Raw genomic sequence first — 18,867 nt, forward strand, 5'->3', positions numbered from 1 at the left:
ATATTGCTCCCTCATTTCTCCTAAATGTCGTGAAAGCTTTAAAAGAGCTGCAAAATGTCTATGGTGGAACCTATGGTTCAAACACGGTACCTTTCTTTACTAATTATTCAATATAAAATATTTCTTTCGTAAGTTAGTTTTTTCTCACATCAGAGTTGATCACCTATGGCAAGAGCTACCTGAAAGTGTCAAGTTCAAATGGCATTCGCCAGCACGTTATAGTTTTTCATCACAAAATGTGATGCTTTTGACTGCTTATGACTAAGTTAATATACATTTCATGGTGCTTCAAATGGAGACTTGTGATGTAAACTAAATAGTGTGTGATATGAGCTAGAGAACCAAAGCTAAGCATTTTGCACATGTCTAAGTTGTGTTTCTATCACTAATAATTTTTGAATAAAATCTCAAGTGTACTGCACTTTAGAATGAAAATATGTTTCTTCTCCATTCCACATAACCTGAAGTGAAGCATGTTTTTCTCAGTGCCTTCTGCTTTGTTTTCTTTGGTTTCTTGTTCTTTTGCATGCTAAGAGTATGCATGGGTGTCAGCGTGCGTGCGTGTGTTTGTGCTGCTTTTTTGTTGCTATGTTTGTTTTAATTTTATGGATTGTTTGTTCTGTTGGCAATATTTAGGTTTAGAGCTTGCTTCTGGACCAACCATCAACGGTAAGTGAATGTCCAAAATGCATGGCATGAACGTTGGCTGAGACATGTTTGTTACTTTGTTTTTGCTTTTATTTACTTAAAAAAATAATTTCATCTGAATCACACACATGCTACCGTATGTACATTGTGCATGTCAAGCTGTGGTATTGTGGCATGCACATGTGTAGGCGCATACTGTATATACATAGTGATGCGGCTTTAAGCACCCAATCATCCTAATGACCTCGGTCTTTTGGCAACTTTACATTGGGAAATGTAATTTTCGATGAATCGAAAATATATTTGAGTATATACTTAAAGTAACATCAAAATTAGAATTAAGCCAAAATTGATACAAAAAGTTGATTAGTATTAAAATGGAATCAAGCAGTCTTCAACAAATGGATTTCAACCGTGCTCATGAAAATAAAGCACCTAACTTTTCTACCTTGTGGCCAGATATATGTAGGGCAATCAGAGTGACTAGCTTTTAGTGTGCATAGGGAAATAGAAAAGAAGAAAGCATCTGACAGTTCACTACCATGGGTGCGACCGTGGTCTATCTCTCATCACTTATCTCTTGATCAGTGTTATTGCCAGATCTATTGCCTATTCTTTCAAGGACAAGGCGTGCAATTAATTGCCAGTGATAACAAAAGCCTCCTTGATTGAAGCAGCTGAAAGCAATCCAGCCACTATTCATTATTTGGCTTCAGTGCAAAATCAAAGTCACCAATTTCGATGACAAGCATGCGGATGCTGAATGGCATGGGCAAAAAGCCGCAGAAAGATTGACATAAGCTTATAACCTGGCTGCAACAATTGTTGAAGAAATGGTTTGCATGCTCTTTCCAGTGCTACTAATTATGGAACACTGGAATTGGCTAAAATGTAGCGTTAACATATCTGCAGCTGTTAGCAGACCCTCAGCTGCAAGTCACCTTGTTAGTTTGAAGAGATTTGTGGTTAGAAAAAGAAGAGGTGCTTAAGTTTGCATGGATATGGTAGTTTATTAGTAGCAAAGCTTGTAAAGCTTTGCTATTTGTAGTTATTGTTACCACAAAGATTTTATAGATGCTACTAGGTTTGGTGCATCGGTAATTTGTCCAATATAGTGAAGATGACTTTAGTGTTGACTTTATGTCTCCATGTAGGTGGTGGGATCTCGAACAACGTTCTCTACATTGCAATAGCATCAGGCTTCACAATCATCCTACTTATCCTTATTGTAATCTGCTACATGATGTGCCGACGACGGCAGGGCTACATCGGTCCAGTGAATAGTAAGACGTAAGTATCTTTATGCTTTAAACTAAACTTTCTTTGTACATCTGTGCCTTTTGGTACGAGGCAAAGACAGTAGAGACGATAGCTAACACTGATAGCTTCTTACATGTGAACAAAGATGACAGTGAAATATTTAAATTTTATAAGCGTAGGATAGAAATTCTTGTTAAAGAGGTACCAGAAAAAAAATAATTTAGATTCTTGATGGAATTGTTGGTCGTACAGTAACTGAAAATGGAAACACTATGGTCTAAACGGAAAAAAAGCATGTGTTAACAGTGCTGTTATTTACACAATGTCTATGTTAGCTAACTCTGGTGTGCTCAACTTGCATTGATTTGACATTCGTTATTTTGATGATGCTCGCAGATTTCAAAAGGCTCCCATGCATTTTCAGCTCACTATCAAGTGAAAAACTGAATAATTCATGCTACTTTTTACCCACCATATTAGTCTCGAATTAACAAATACTGGCTGCAAAGCTAATTACCAACACACAGTCTGGATGATCTATGCTTCAGTGATCTGTTGGCTTTACTGAATATGCAGCCTTATGTAAGTGCTGTATATAAAGTAGCTGCCTGTGTCTTCTGTCCACAAGAGTGGCATGGATAATAAACGTATGTATGTGCCTGAATTACAGGCACAGAAAATTAAATGACATTATTTTACAAGCCTTTGTGGAAGAAGTTCTAGTTAAGACAACTCTTCTATTTAGTAATTATCCAAAACTTTGGTACCTCTAGGCACAAGTCATACTTTATGCATGCATTTTATTCTGAACAAGGGGATTTCACTGTAGTAAGTAGTCTACATTCTCAAGCTTTTGTATGGTGTAGTTCTGCTTCAATCTCAAATAAGCACGTAGTAGATTTAGATACATCTTGCATACAGTATAGATACCGTATGGCTACTATCTTGTCCTGTACGATCATAGACCAATGGCAACCAATTTGGACTGAATTTGGAGGGAAACTGGAGCAGCCTTAGAGAAAATACTGGTTAATTTTGCTGTGGCTGTGAAAGATATAGAGAACAAACTTTAGCTCATCTACTCACAAGAAGTGTGCAGCACTCTGAACATAAATGCAAAAGAACTAATTTTAACAGATCTTATTTTTAATTTATGTGTTACAGATAGGTGTGTTAAGATGTGCAAAGCCACACAGTATGGTGGCTCTTCCTGTTCAGCAGTCCTTGCTGCGTGATGCATTAACTGTCTAACTGTGCTGAAGCTTTGCTCATCTTAAGTGACCTAAGTAAAAACAAGATGCACTGGCCTTACCCCCGCTAACCTATTCTGTGGTTTAGTCAGATATGTAAAATTGCTCAATTTTACCTCATTTTACAAACTGCAATGAATAAATGGAGAATGGAAGCTGTTAGAGTGATTGATATGGACTACACTATGCAGTTTTGTGTGCCTCTTGCAATGTAGGTCAGTGCGTGCACTTCTCATGGCGCCCCATCTTTCTCCCAATGGGACATGCACACAGGTATGCGAGTGCAAAGGGTGTAGCCGCCAAGGGGGGCAAGGGAGCGACCAAGGACCTGAAGCCACCCGACCTGTGGATCCACCATGATCAGATGGAACTCAAGGCCATGGACAAGAGCAGCAACCCAGAGGCAGCCATGACAGCCACCCCCATCTCGCGCAACTCCCAGGAGATCTCCGAGGAGCACATTGGTACACTCGACAAGAAGAAGAATTCTGGTGGTGGCTACATGGGTGTGTCCCCCTCCCTTCACTACACTGCTTGGTCACGTAGCCCTTCTGAAAGACCTTTTTTTTTAGCTTCAGAGAGTTTGTTAGGCCAGCTGGGTGTACTGTGAGAGGGGCTGCTATTATTACATCCAGGAGAAGGAGAAAAGAAAAAGAGGAGGCAGGAATGATGACAGGAAAAGCATGTGGTTGGCTACCCTATGCTGGAGAAGGCAAATAGAAAGGTGGTATATATATATAGAGAGAGATAGATAGTGAGGGGGGAGGGTTGGAGAGACTGGAGGTACAAGATTGCCTTGCTATTGGATGGCAGTTACATTTGTTGGCATTTCCTTAATCCTGTGTACACAGACTGTTCAGCAACAATGAGCAATTAAGCATTCAGGATGGGAAGCTGCAAGCCTTGTCACCTAATTGCACTTTTGCAGCAGTTTAGCATGGGCAGAGTTAGACATTGCAGCTTATACCAAAAGCCATGCACTCCGCTGTTTGCATTTCATTCCGCCATGACAGCGCATGTGCCGTCCAATCCGTTAGCTGCTAGCACATTATTTGCCGATAACAAGAAAGTTTACACAGCACAATGGTAATGTGCAAAATATATACAAATAATATTGTCGTGGCTCAACACTGCTAGATATTTTAACTGCCTATCTAGATAACGCAGGCAAGAATGCACCTTCTGGCATGATTGACAGATAGAAATGTGAAAGTAGTGACAGCTTAATACAACAAATGGGCACTCAGACAGCTGCGACTTTGTTGTTTACACTGTTTGTTACCACTTTATAGCACTGGGTCTTTCAAGTGTGTATGTTGTGCATGCGTGAGCTGTTCTGCATGGTCTATTTAATATTTATCTGTTTCGCATGCCTCTTATGTGCATGTGCACATGGTCATGCACAAACCTGTACTTTCTAAACCTATACTTGCTACTTTTGAAGGCCCAAGCATGGAAGTGCCCTTTTTCTGATATGCAGTGCTTTGTTGCTGCTAGATAAAAACTGCATAAGTGACTTTAGTTCATAACTCAAGTATTTGCATATTTGTCAGGCACAAAGTGAATGACAAGTGACCTGCACATAGCCACATGCTCATTGCTTACTGACATGCAGAAAAAAATGCTAACATACCTGGAGTGTAGCAGTAGCAGGTTTTCATGCATGAACTTGTTTGACACAATGACAGTTGTCACCTAGATATAGGCTTGTTCACAGTTATGGTATGAGCTGCGGAATGCAACAATGTTGGACTTAATGCTTCGTACTGTGTGGAAGCTTGGAGCGATGAAGCCTGAAACTATCACACATGTTTAGGACATAGATCTTGCTTCAGAGAACTCACATAGTCGTTTTGAGGTCTCCTGGATTGTAGCTGCACTTTCTGCCCTAGTTCATAACAGTGCCATGCATAAGTTCACATGATGTTCCATGAGTTCACTTCATGCACTCATGCTGTGCATTCGTGTCATGTGTTCAACACCCACAACAGTGCCGATGAATTTATGAACTGGTTCCTGCATGGCATGAAATTACATACTGCAGTTTGGTAGGTTCTTCGCAATCAAATCCAGAACACAGGTGCTGCACTCTCTGAGCTAGTGCAGGAAATGCTGCCGAATAAGGAGACTTATTATTTTTACGCATGTATGCATTAATACTTCATACGTTTTAGTTGTGAACTTCCTTTTTTGTGCACAATAAAATAAAGGCTTAAATTGTGTTGCTATATGTGCAGTCAAAATGAATGGACTTTCTATGTGGCCATCTTAAATGCCTTTTTGCTGATGACTTGATTGCTTTTTGCCAAATGATAAGCTTAATGTAATGTGGCTATGCTTGTTTCATACTTCTGTGAGTTCCTTAATTTAGCTCATCTGTTGAGATTATGTCTCGTTGTAAGCTAAGCGTGATAAATAAGGGTGATTCTAAAGGTGATAACTATAAATTTGACATTTATGATTCACGGTACACTGAGCTTTCATGTTTACTTGTAAGCCTACAATGCTGTAGAAATAAGGTGCTGGCAAAGGATTTTCATGGTAACATTGGCTGAAACATGATGTCTGAGAAATATCAAGGTGCCTCTGCTGCCCTTTATAAAGATGCCACAATTTTGGTCTAGTTCCAAAAGCAAGTACCATAGTTTCGGCACAGGACATGATTCGCACAGGTTCTTGCACTCTTAAGGCTGAATTGCAAATATTCATGTATGCATGACATACTGCCTCGAGAGCGTGCATTTATGTTGAGACACTGTTTCTCAGTGCACCCACTATGTTTTCATTTTCTCTCTCTCTCTCTCATTCCGTTCTGTTCAGTTTGTTCACTGTTTGCTTCACCTTCGTCTCTCACGTGATGAACGTTGATGCATGGTCGTTGTCCGTGCCCCTTTTTGGTTTCTTCCCCTATTGTTTTCCCACTCCTGCACAGACCAGTTAAGCAGCGACGATAGTGGCAAAACTGATAAGCCACTGTTGCCGAGATCATCACGCACTAAGCCCATGATGTTACCGCTTGACTCTCGGAAGTCGCTGCCTGATTCTAGTAAAGCATGTGAGTATCAACCCTGACCCACCTTCGTTTTGTGTGCACCTAGCCCTCCCCCCCTTCCCCCCCCCCCCATCCTTGAACATGTCCCCGAATGAATTCACACTGTGTTGGAAGTTTCCTGTGTCCTAATGAAAAAAGAATCAAATTTCTGTAACAGTTTAATTTCATACAAAAGTTGTACCCAACTTGTGCAGAAGCAAGCAAAATTCAACCTGTGATTATTTGTGGCACCTCTGTATTCTTGGGAATTCTAGATGTGTAGTTTGGATATAACTCAAAAGATGAAAGCGACTTGAATCTGCCAAACGTCACTCAAATAATTTAATATTTTGTTCTCTAGAAGACACCTCAGTGCAGCTAGCAAAAAAAAAAAAAAAAAAATGGATAATAGCCTATCTGACTAGGTAGCAGTCTTGTGCTTATATCTTAGGCTTTTCATTCATCACATAAAGTTCCCAAATTCTTTTAGCATAAAGTGCCGTGTGTCTGACCCAAAAATTTTGTGACAGGGGCTCTACGGACAGAACTCAATGCTTAAGAGTGAAGTCATAAAAAGTGTTTTCTTCTTGAAAATATGAGGCCAATAATTCTAGATGTTGCAGATCACTCTCTCAGCTTTAGACAGCATTTCTATAAAGTCGGTGCCCATTTCGAATTTATTACAAGTTTATAATTCGTGCACCTATTTGAATGAAACCAGCCCATAACAGATGAGAGGAACAAAGAATCTTTCTGCTATGGAGACAATAGCAGAGAATGAGTGACAGTGGTGCCATTTCCAGTACATACCACTCCTGATGTTCTGCTATGGGCTTTATATATAAATGTGCTTAGTTGGCCACCTAGATGAAATTTCACAGTACAAATTCGGCACTGTATGTCTTGCTTGCTCTTTTGGTGATGCATGATAAAGTAATTGGCTTTATCAAACCAAGCGGTACACCTAGGATCAACTAGAAGCACAAGTGTAAGGGGTTCCAATGAGTGTTTCCCCTGCAGTTTTTGCAGTGCTTGTAGGTGGCAGACATATTTGACCGGGGCTGCAGGACCTGGTGGAATGAAGCAGTAGCATAGTGCTCAGCTTGTTTATCGTACATGCTTGTCACCAGTGTTCTCCTGTCATGGCCTTGTTGTCAGGTGAACTGTCACCAGCCCTGTCACCAACCCATGATCTCTACATGGGTCATGCCGACAAGTGGCAACTGAGATTGAGATCAAGTGCGCTTGCTCTAAATGTGCTTTCGAAAGTAAAAGAATCTGGTCTATATTGACAGTGGCCATACCTAAGCATTTCCGCAAACTCATGAACAACAGTTGGGCCTTTGTATAACATTAAGAGATTAAAAGGTATCCATCTTTGCTGTGCAAAATAATTATAAATGCTTGTGTTATTAGTTATTAGAAACTTGAAATGGGCACTCACTTTTTTTTTTGGACACCCTGTGTATGTATGCAAACTTGTTAAATCGAATTTTGAAGACGGATTCAACCTAAATTTACACTTCAGTTTAAAGTTGAATTGAATATAACATTAAAATTTAAATTGAACTTGAATTTTTCACCCCTGGTTTCCAGTGCAGAGGAAACTTTCTTTTTTAATACTGTGCCTCTATGAACATTGTAGCTTGCCCCCATTTTACTGAAATGCACACATTTGTCATGAACATATTGCAGCCATGGGACCAGCTGCTGTTTCCAATGGCAGCATGAACACCGGTTTAGAAGGCAGCTCCATTAACATGGGCCGTCCCATCTACCCAAGGACACAGTACAACATACCCCGAGCTCATGTGACCATCGATGCAATGCATCCAGGTATGCTTCAGTACTTGACACCTCCAGGCACCAAAACAAATTGCAATTCAACCCAAAGTATGAAGCACACTAATGCCATCAGCTAGAGCATTACAGTCAAGCTTGATTATAGCAAACATGGGTACAATGTATTATGCTCTGTATTGAACACACTGATGGCAACAGGTAGATCATTACAGTCAAACCTCATTATAGCAAAAATGAGTACAATGTATTATGCTCTGTATTGAACTTGCAAGACTTCATGCAGAATAAATCTCTCAAGACAAAATGGACATTCAAGGTATTGAAATCCAGGCACTGCAGCCTCTGCCAGGGTGTGAGAGTTTCTGCAAAGGCTTTCTCCCTTCTTAATTTTTTTCTTTTCCATTATGCAGCTGAGCATGTTTTGATAACATGTTCGGACATAACCGGGTAAGGTGCAATACAACACATAACCCAATAGATAACTGAATCTCATTTGGTTGCTGCATTACATGAACATGTGCTGCTGAGGCATTCAGGTTGCCATCGGGAATTTCAGAAGCATTTTTGCACAGCTGTATTCTACATGTGTATAATGAACTTATCATAAAATGTTCATTACATTTGTATTTGGATTTTTAACACATGAAAGTGTTTGTTATAATTGGGCCTGGCTTCACTATGCACGGTATGACTTGCAGTGTAGCACAATTTTCACAGCACATTTAACTGGCATGTGAACAATCTGTGCATCACTGTCTTGTCTCAAGTCAACCTTTGTGTGTATATTTATAGGATCGCGGCTATTGCCACTTCGACATTTGTACCTCGCACAATACTGTTTCGCTTCAGTTCTTTCGCACCTACATTTTTTGTCCTGCCATTTTCGTTTAATTTCTTTCTGATCAGTGTTGGTTTATGACTGCCTTAGTGGTCTATCGTAGTGCACTCAACAACTGGCACTTTGTGACAACAAGCACCTTCCTGCTTGTCACCGTTTTGTTTGAGTTGTGCTTCGATTTAATGAGCCCAATTTCGTTTAAGTATAGTTTTGTTCTTTAAGTAACAAAATATAAAAAAGGCATGGCAAACACTAAACACACATGGCAGTGTTTTTTTTTATACAGTCTTCCTTTTGTGGTGTTCGATGGCTTTATTTGCTGAGGTCAATGATGGCGGTGTGGAGAGGAGGGTGTGGGTGATGAGGAGGAAGGGTGGGAAGAGAGGTAATAATGCTCGATATTAGTTGGCATAATCGATGACATCATCAAGCCACCACTGTTTATTAGAGATGGGACAAGCATGGGTTATGGCTTGATCTACCAGCACTTCTACTGCACTGTATCAGCCATAGCAATGGAGTGAACACGAAATCCTGAGTTACACTGATTTTCACAGTGCAAGAGACCTGAATGTTATCTCTCTCTTCCTCTCTTTTGAGCAGGTCACGAAGGTCCAAGTCCCCAGAAGGCAGGCCTCATGGGCTGCGGGAACCCCACCTACGAGCCTGTCTTGAACCCGGGCATGAGCCACGCTAGTAGCTCGGTCATGGGGACGGGCCAGATGCCGGCCTACAGCAATGCCTTGGTGGGGCCAGGGGGCGGGCCTCTGCTCTCGCTAAGCTCAGCTCCTCCCCTTGGCCCACCCCCCTCGGGGCCGCCACCCTCTGCAGTCGCCGAGACGACGGGAACACTGACCAAGCGGGTGCATGCGGGGAATCCCCTCAAGAGCTTCAGCGTGCCTGCACCACCCCCTCAAAGTGCGCCATCTACACCCCAGCCAAAGCATATGGGTGAGCTGCAGTGAATTAAAGCAATTGTGAGCTGAGATGTCATTTTATTGAGTGAGCAGATGAGAAAAGTTATATTAAGAGCACAGTCAATGTGGCCCGAGCAGTGTGCCTGAAGGTGTTAGCCATTAGGAAGCAGTTACATGAATTTGGTTGTGAATTTTGCACCACCTGTTATAGTTGCTGTGCTGTGCTAAGAACCACTGTTGGCACTCAAGACAGCATCTTTACACAATAAACAAATAACACTTGGAGGCTGTCACAAAATTTAATAGTAGGCATGAGAATTTGTATTAAACCCAGCACACTGACACCTTAATTATTAAATACACTATTGTTAACTTCATTAACTGTACTCACATTGAGTACCATTTTGAGAGGCCACTGTAGATTTTACTAAAGGTGATGTGAGGCCCAAAATCTGAATTGCATATCCAGTGGTAGGAATGCTGCTCTAATTGCTCCAATCTGCTGCTACGTTACGTTTTATCTGTTACATCCATGCTACAAATGAGAGAAATTGCTCCAAAGCTGCTCCAAGACGAGCCATACTGCACGATCTTGGAGAGCATGCATGGTGAAGAAGAGTTGTGGAGAATGTCAGGTGGCAGTCGCCACCACCTCATGCAGAGAGTGCCTTCGCATTTCCTGCAGTTCATAACGCTAAATGAGCTAAGGGGTTCCAAGGGTCACTGAGCTAATTCAATCGAGTGCGTGCTCACACATGTTTGCAGTTTGTCATTAGGAAAATCTGTGCACCATATTCAAGGGTTGCGTATAGCTTTAGGATGAAGTTCTGTTGGGCCTAGCTGTGTGCGCTCAGCCCATTCCACATTGTTAGCGCGTCCTGTATTTGTACTTCGCATTGGTGGGAGAGGTGTTCCTTAATGGAGGTTGAACGCTCAGCATGCTGAAACTTAATTACCCCCTTTCATGTTATTAGTGGCTCCTTTGCTGGGTCGCATTTATGTCTGTATGCTCGTAATGTAGCGTATTTTTAGCTCAGCCATTTCACTAGCTAGACGATTTCAGGCCCAAATTAAGATTGCTCGAATGGCCATCCAGCATACCACATGACTGTTGCCTCGAGTTTTTTGTACCTTTGTATGGCTTGCTTTGCTGCTGGGGATGCACAGCTTTTTATGTTTCTAGCGTGCACATCAGCTCAGTGTGTCTGCGGTATGGTCGTACTTTGTTCGTTAGACATTGTGTACGTGGTTTATCTTTTGAGAGAATACGTGCAGGGATGTGTGCTGGTACTCTGCAACCATTTTTGACGTGCATGAATAGTGTCCGGCCGATAATCATTCAGGATCATAATTGCCGACTTCTACAAAATCTGCTCCAAAATGCTCTTGGCCATTCTCACCACTGCACAAGACTCATGCTTTGTGCACGTACATTTTTTTGTATAGTGTTTGCATTGGTGTTGTTGTATAATGTAAACGATTTCAGTATGTATTTGTATCGGCTGTTCTGAGGTTTTGCTACACTAGCTGTCTTGCCAATGGATCAAGCACCATGTGCTTAGGTTGGCCAGAAGATTGCAATTGTACAAATATGCTAATTGTAAATTTGTCATTTTTTCTCGCACCCCTAATCAAAAGTAAGTGGTACAACTAGCATGTGACCAAATCTTTCCTAGCTTTGTAGCTGGGGTCCCATTGCTTTCTTATCACTTTGGAACTCTGAGGTGTAAAAACAGAGAGTTCTTGTTCTCCTGAGCTTTGGACTACTCGGAATACAACAGCAGGCCTGCTACAAGGCTGGCAATTTTGTTTCGTCAAATATTGAGTGGGCTGTGCTTCAAGCTTCAAGCTTGAAGCTTCAAAGCTTCAAGTGCGGGTCGGCCAGCAAAATTTACTTATGCTGCAGAGCCAATGTGTGTTTGCTAAAGTGTGCAAAGATTGCACGGTATAGGCACCCTAGTGGAACAAAGCATGCAGTGTGCCAGCCAGACCACCAGTGTCAGCATGGCCACCCTTGCTGGCATCTCTTCCACCAATGTGGTCCATGTGATAGCTTTGATATTCATATACTCTCTACTGCAACCATCACTGGTTCCTAGCCAAGATGAGAGAGGGGTGATAGTTGAGAGACCCGCTGCTTAAGAAACTGTGGTTCATTGGCGTCCTGGTTTTCCAACACATGACAAGTTGTGAAATAACTCCAAGTCTCCTTTGCTATGTATAGAGTGAGAAAATGCTGTTAACTGCTTAGCCTTGACGTCGCACATTATGCCACCAGCAACAGGCCACGCAATTTTTCGCTACTCTTTTCCACACCTTAACCTGTAGCCTTTTTTCACTTTTCACTGGTGCAGTAGTACGGCCGCAGCAAGTAACTGGCAGCCCGCACAAGAAAGCCTCTGTAGCCACGTCCACATCATCTGGGGGGCCTTCGAGCAAGCAGAGCCCTGGCCGACAGTCGGCACTCAAGTCCCGCGTGGTAGCCTCACCACGTAGCATCAACAGGGATGCATCGTCTTCCACCTCCGCTGCTCACACGCCCAAGAAGGAGGAAGACTTGGCTGTATGTCTGACATTTCTTTTATGCTGCTGTGAAGGGAGTTATTTTGCATAACTGTTTGTTTTACCATAGCCACTCAAAATATGTTGTTTGGCTGCCCAGTAAATAGCAGAGGGCCGATAGGTACGTGCAGGAAGCCTTCAGACAAATTACAAAACATGCTTGCAATAGCCATAAAGAAGAAAAGTGGTCATTCATGGAATGGTCTTCCTGCACGGACATGGCAGCTTCTTTCAACAGTGGCCTCGCTAGTAATGTTCGTGGAATAATATATGTGGGTATTGCAAATTAGCACCATAAATGTCATAATTGTTAGAAATAGCATGCTATTTTCATGATAGTGGCAAAATAGTTTTGCAGGCTTAGGTGAACTGATTATAGTTGGCAATATCAACATGCAGTGATAAACAATAGCATAGCAGTGATGCAATAATGGTAAAGAGATTAATGCTTTACGTGAGATAGGAGGAGTGCTCCGTTATTTGGTTTTGCACGAAAGAAGGTGCCAAGCCTATCAAAATTTTTGTTACAATGAAGGCGTGGTTATGAACACAATTATGACATACTGGTTATGAATACCTGTTCATGGTGCAATAGGAAATCCCACAATAGAGTTACTTCTGTAGTTTTGTAAACATTAAATTTCATCCTTTAGATGAACTCTTTAGCTTTATACCTGCTAGTAAGCATGCCTGAGAATTGAGCTATTTTACAGTGAAGCTGTTATTGTGACTTGATTTACTCGAAGAACAAACATAAATGCAAACATGTAGGAGTAAACATAATTTGCATAAGCACAGATGGTTTATGCAAATGTGCACCTATCTGAAGTACCAAACATTACAGTAGGCTGAAAATTGAAGGTATTGCCTGTCTCTCCTTCTCAGTTTTCGTAACCTGTTGTGCTGTATTAGTGCACTGGGAAACACTCATGACTCCGATGACTGACAAAGTCTTGTTCTTATTCTTTTCCAGTCACCCTTCAACAATGAAGAACTCACTCAAGAAATGGCAAACCTTGAGGGCCTGATGAAAGACCTCAACGCAATAACAGCATCAGAGTTTGAGTGCTAATTAAGCCACTGTCTATGGTCAAGTGACTCCTAGTGGTGTGTACATCAAGGACTTAAAAACAGTGTACTTTACGAGCAGACTGTGTTCAGCCACCAAGCTTCCCGAGGAAGGCAGCAGCATCATCATCTGTGGCATAGAAGACGGAGTCCACAGTGTGCCATACAAGGGAGCATCTCAAAACTCACCATCAGCCACCTCGCACGGGCTGTCCTCGAACACTGCCCCTTCATCACTCATTTTGTGTTTCCTCGTTTTTTTGTTTTTTCTTTAATGGTTGGCACAGATGACTGGAACTTCAGGACTTGACACCGACCTGCTCCGTTGCTCGGGCCGAGTTTGCACAACACTGTACATAGTACTGTCGAGTACTACACATTTTTATATGGCTGCAGTGCACCACTTTGATGGCCCTGCTGTGTGCCTGCAGACTTATGCGTGCACCGACTCACCTTGACTGAAAGCGTCATGTTCCCGGAACTGTTTGAGTCTCACTCTGCCCAGTGTTCAAGCACCAATCAGTCAAATGCTGGTTGCCTAGGGGTAGTACTCCCCTTTTCTTTCTTGCACTCAATATATACATACATATATATATATATAATTTCTTTGTGCCAAAGGCCAGCCACTAGCCTTTAAAGGGGTACAGACATCAAGATTCCAGCTCTCATCTCTTCTTCTTGTGAGAATAGAAGCCCTACTACTATTCATTGTGATGAATGTCAGATTCTGAAACATCTGAGAACCTTTCATCTTTAATCTTGTCGTACCAAATGCATTAAGTCTCTTGAAGGCAAGCACTTGTGTGATGTTGCGTCTAAGCATCATGGCTTGCATGGTGTCACCACAGGCCTGAAAGTGTTACTTTAGTTCACATAGATTCACGATATCAGTGAACTAGCAAATTTGCCAGTTTATTTCCCACTGTTCTTATAGCGTGCAAATCTGTGCATTCTGTGTGGATTGCAACAGGAGACCATGCATGCCACACAGCCTTTTTGCAGCTGTCATGAGTGGTTCGAAAATGGCAGAAAAGAAAATTGCATCGTGCAAAAAAAATAAGAAGCTATTCAATAATTGCACAATTGTACATCATTGTAATTCATAGTGAGTGACCCCGTGAATGCCGTTTCGGGACACTATTTCAGGATGAAGAAAAGATTTATTGAATATTTCAAAGAGAAGAAAAGTTCAGTCATAATTTTGGTGTCTCTACTCCCATAGGCAAAACTTGTGCCCAAGCGTGTTTGTGTGCTTCTTGTTTTTTTTATATATATATATTATTATTATTACATAGCAGTATTTGTTCTCACAGCAGAAGAAAATGCAAGTTCAGACATCTCATTTACATAGCAGGGTATACTTGTGTTGTTTTGTTACTGGTGGTACATTATGTTCTGCTTGACCATTGTAGAAAATTTTGTCGTTGATGTGGGTACATCTTACACCTCTACAAGCTACGCAAGTGCTATAAGATGGTCATGAAGGCCTGCATATGCTATATCAAATAGGAAGGAAGAAAGCTGCTTAGAATTGTGGGAGGTAGGCACAGTAATGTAATGTTATACCAGCTTTTGTTGAAAGGTATTTAAAAATATTGTCTCTTGTAAATATAGTTTTCATGATATTTCAGTTGACAATACATGCAAATGCAATTTGCTCTTGCTACTACAGCGCACAGCTTCTTCACCACTTCCGATGCAGGCACTCATTGTAAACAATTTCAAAAACCAGTCAGGTTAACTTTTTTTTTTTTTTTGTCACAGCATTTGACATGATTACTTACATGTTCTTGAGTATGTCTAATCTTTGATACTGCTTGGTTTTATAGATATTGTTAACCTGCCCGCATACAGTTAACACAATCAGTGCCACTTCCACAAAACAGTGAGCAAGAACATGATTAGCACTATAGTTACAAGCTTTACCGCCGCATTTGCTTTCACATCCGGAAAGCTCTGCGCTTAGCTTTGGCATTTCACAATTGTATACCAGAAAGTGTAAGGTTAATCTGGTGATGAGAGCTCCATCCCCAAATGTGAGATGATTCAGCCATTGTGCATACACAAATTAACATCACTGAAACATAAAGCTTACTGATGCACTTTAGAATTTCTGGAAATATGCATGCAGACTAGCTCTGTATTTTAAACAAGTAAGGGAACAGTAATTTTAACAAGTGTGTTTTCTCACAAACAATTTTGTCCTGTTTCAATGTCACTGGTTCAGGTACAGCTTCTATTCAAAGCCTATTTCAGCCACAAGCAAAGTCATAAGTGTGTGTTGTTTTTCGTGCAGGAGCTAGTAGCAGAAACTGCTGCAATAAACACACATTCTTTCTGTTATAGCGCAGTGCACATTATGCATCAGAGTTTCAAAAAGCTGATTTGGGCAAGATAGTTGCTACAGATATTGAAACAGAATGTGACGCAAATGACACTGTCACATAGAAGGGCCTCATGCTGGCTACCATCTTTTATGCTTTCATGTCCTGTGCGATGCTTCTTCTTTTTTTTAAGCTCAGTAAAAGAATTTTGTACTGGTCGACCTGCAGCAAGTTCTTTCTATCCCAGAGATGAGGACATGCATATGCTTGCTTATTTAGCTCAGGATCACATGTCTCATTAGTATATCTGAAGAAGTTTAATTTGTTTACCGCAATAATGTCAGACCTTACATATGATTCACCCAAAAAATCAATGTTTTTCACTCGAGCAAAGATCGCTCCGAATTTACCAGTAGGAATAACTGTGAGGTCCTTGTGTTTAGCATGCAACATTGGCTCAGATTCTATGCATTTGATGCATTTGAATTCCAAAGTGACTAGATTAAAAACTAGAGTTGTACTTTGATGCTCATTACTTGCATCGAGAACTCAAAAAGCTTAAATACAATATGGGTATATGGGCCGTTCACAAACTTTTGCACTGATGTGCTACTTTATGGCAGTGTGGGATGCATTGCTGTGAAGCTGCAACATGCTTCAGCAGAGAGTACCAGTTGCAACTGTAATTACTGAGCATACAAAATTGCTTACATAGCTTTGCTTTGCATTGATAAATGTAGAAAAAGTGTGGAAGTACTATATGTATGGACATCTTTTATTCCCTTTTGTGAGGCCTTTCATCGGTGGTGCGAATTCCGTATGGGCCAGGGGATAGGTTATAAGACATAGATATGCAGTATATTACAGTAAGGAAAATAAAGTGTGAGTGTGTGCTGATTAAGCATTTAAGCCATTCTGTGCAGCCAATTTGCCTTTTTTATGTTTTTTGTTTTTGTTTTTCAACATAATAATCAAACAGGCCCAATAGTTTGACTCTTTATGCAAGAGGTTCTCTTTTACTGATGTCCTAAATTTTTTTAAATATTTGTACTACATCTGTATGATGCAAGTATGTGTGGAAGTTGCTACTATATATACTAGTTCAGTTTTAAATCTCTTGTAGGGATTACTACAAAAGTGGGGTCGTGTTTGTGTGTGGTGTACAGAATTTAAAATAATGAATGAATTGTTACGACTGTCCCGTTTTTCACTACTATCAAAGAGTCAGTATCAGTCACAATTTGTTAAATTTTCATGCCTTTTATACCTGCATGCTAATCATGCTTCTTTGATTCCTCTCCTAGTATGCAGCACGCTTCAGTATGTTGGTGATGATCACAAGTTTGTAAACATGCAGCTCAAAGCCAGGAAGTTGTTAATAATGTAAGGATGGTTTGCCACTTAATTCCCGGTCACACTTTTTTGCTTTTGTATATATGTAAGCGTTACATGTATGATTTATAGATCTGCTTTAGTCTGTTTGCTGTGCGATTTATAGATAGTGAATGCAATGAGGTGCTTACTGTTTTTTTTAACAATTTACAATGTTTGTGATTTCTGTAAACAAATATTTCTTTATGTACAATTTGTCGAGATATATGAAATATATCACATACTGTCCTGCAGATTCACCCATGTTGGTCATGCAACCTTGCCTAGCTGCTCGTGATCCCTATCATAAAAGGGCTCTTGAGAAAAAATACTCAAGCTAGGCTGACAGAACAGTCCAGCTTCACTTCATCATTTTAAAAGTGTAGTTATTTAGCACTTTACTAGTCCTAATTCACTAGATATATCAGAATACAACTTATAGAGAAATGCAGAATTCGAAAAAAGAAAAAGAGGAATTATGGTAATTCAAATTTGAAGGAACATTAGGGCTCAACATGGTAACACTTACAGGCTTTTTCCATGAAGTTCATGTAAGGAATTTGAATGGACAGCATAAATCAGTTAAAAGTAAATAAAATTTGTGATAAATAGGAGCATTCGTGTTGCCAGCGCTTCGGCAAATACAAAAATATAAATAAATAAAAAGAAACTCAGATTAAAACTTTAGGATATAACAGTAATAAGCCACCCTTTTCCAGCAAACAAATGCTACAAGCTCTTCAAAGGTTTAATGCACTGCTACCACAGCCTGGATCGCTGTTTGTTGACTTCCTGCAGCTAAAGTTCTTTCATGCATTATTGCTTTCGCTATATAGCAAATTCAGTCACTTTCTTTCCAAGTTGATATTTTGAAAGGTGTGAGAAGCAGCACAAGAATCGTCAACACACACTAGAAAGACCCGACATGAGGGCTTGCTAACAACAACCATTACTACAAACACAACTGTCACTAATAACTGTTTCTCAAACCTACTAAGATGAACCAATCAGACCAAACTCACCCTTTAAATTCAATCAGACATTCCTCTCTATTCGATAATCATGAAACATGCCTAATAATAAAAGAAATGGACAAGGCGGAATGCGTGCAATGCTGTCAGTATTTTTTTGCTCTTCTATTGTAAAAGTCAAAAGTTAAGACTGCTCTAGGAAGAATATGGTGGACAGCAGTGCTGAGAAGGTTGATATAGTTGTTACCTGGCTTTTAAAAAAAAAAACTTATCTAGGTAGTGCTGGCATATAGACAGGATTATATGGACAGTCATACTGACTCATTTTACTCCTTGTCTTACACACACACATGCACACACATTTATTTTATTAGCAATACTGCCTGTGCTGAGCATCTGTCATTTGAGATACAGGATATTCCATACATTTCAGTAAGTCCATTCAGCTTTGTTACCTTGCAAATTGTGGCTGTTATGTCTACAAACAGTTTCACATCACAAGAGCACAAGGCCTTGTGCTTTGCATCGAGGCAAGCTTTGTGCCCATAACATCTAACCAAGCTCAACAATATGTGAAGGCTCAACTTTCAGGAATAAAGCCAGGTAAGTGGTTTTTATGATGGCTTCTCACTTTTCCTGGAAGTACTACTTTCTGTTAATTTAAAGCGCTAAGATTAGACTTTGTAACCACATTGATTTGAGTTGTAATTATAAGGTGCTTAAATGAATGTGTCTAGCTGACAACATAGTTATTACAGCTATGAATAATTCCTAGCAATAAACAAAAACTGAAACCTGAGAACACAATTCATGATGATGACCTC

The 18,867-nt window shown here is 40.5% G+C and overlaps 1 protein-coding gene across 5 annotated transcripts in view; it reads left to right on the plus strand.

Moving 5' to 3' along the window:
- The window catches only part of fra (neogenin protein frazzled), a 311,161-nt gene extending 293,835 nt beyond the window's left edge, over positions 1–17,326 (plus strand). For 2 of the 5 annotated variants that reach the window (XM_072288246.1, XM_072288248.1), the window contains exons 19-26: positions 637–669; positions 1,803–1,938; positions 3,432–3,664; positions 6,091–6,213; positions 7,885–8,025; positions 9,434–9,781; positions 12,102–12,310; positions 13,283–17,326. In XM_072288246.1, the coding sequence (XP_072144347.1) occupies positions 637–669; positions 1,803–1,938; positions 3,432–3,664; positions 6,091–6,213; positions 7,885–8,025; positions 9,434–9,781; positions 12,102–12,310; positions 13,283–13,381 (1,322 nt within the window). In that variant the 3' untranslated portion in view covers positions 13,382–17,326. The remainder of the gene's footprint in view (positions 1–636; positions 670–1,802; positions 1,939–3,431; positions 3,665–6,090; positions 6,214–7,884; positions 8,026–9,433; positions 9,782–12,101; positions 12,311–13,282) is intronic. The other 3 variants (XM_055070885.2, XM_072288249.1, XM_072288247.1) reach the window with 3 other exon arrangements.
- Positions 17,327–18,867: the final 1,541 nt, after the last annotated feature.

The sequence above is a fragment of the Dermacentor andersoni genome, chromosome 5 (genome assembly GCF_023375885.2).
Source record: "Dermacentor andersoni chromosome 5, qqDerAnde1_hic_scaffold, whole genome shotgun sequence".
Taxonomy (NCBI): domain Eukaryota; kingdom Metazoa; phylum Arthropoda; class Arachnida; order Ixodida; family Ixodidae; genus Dermacentor; species Dermacentor andersoni.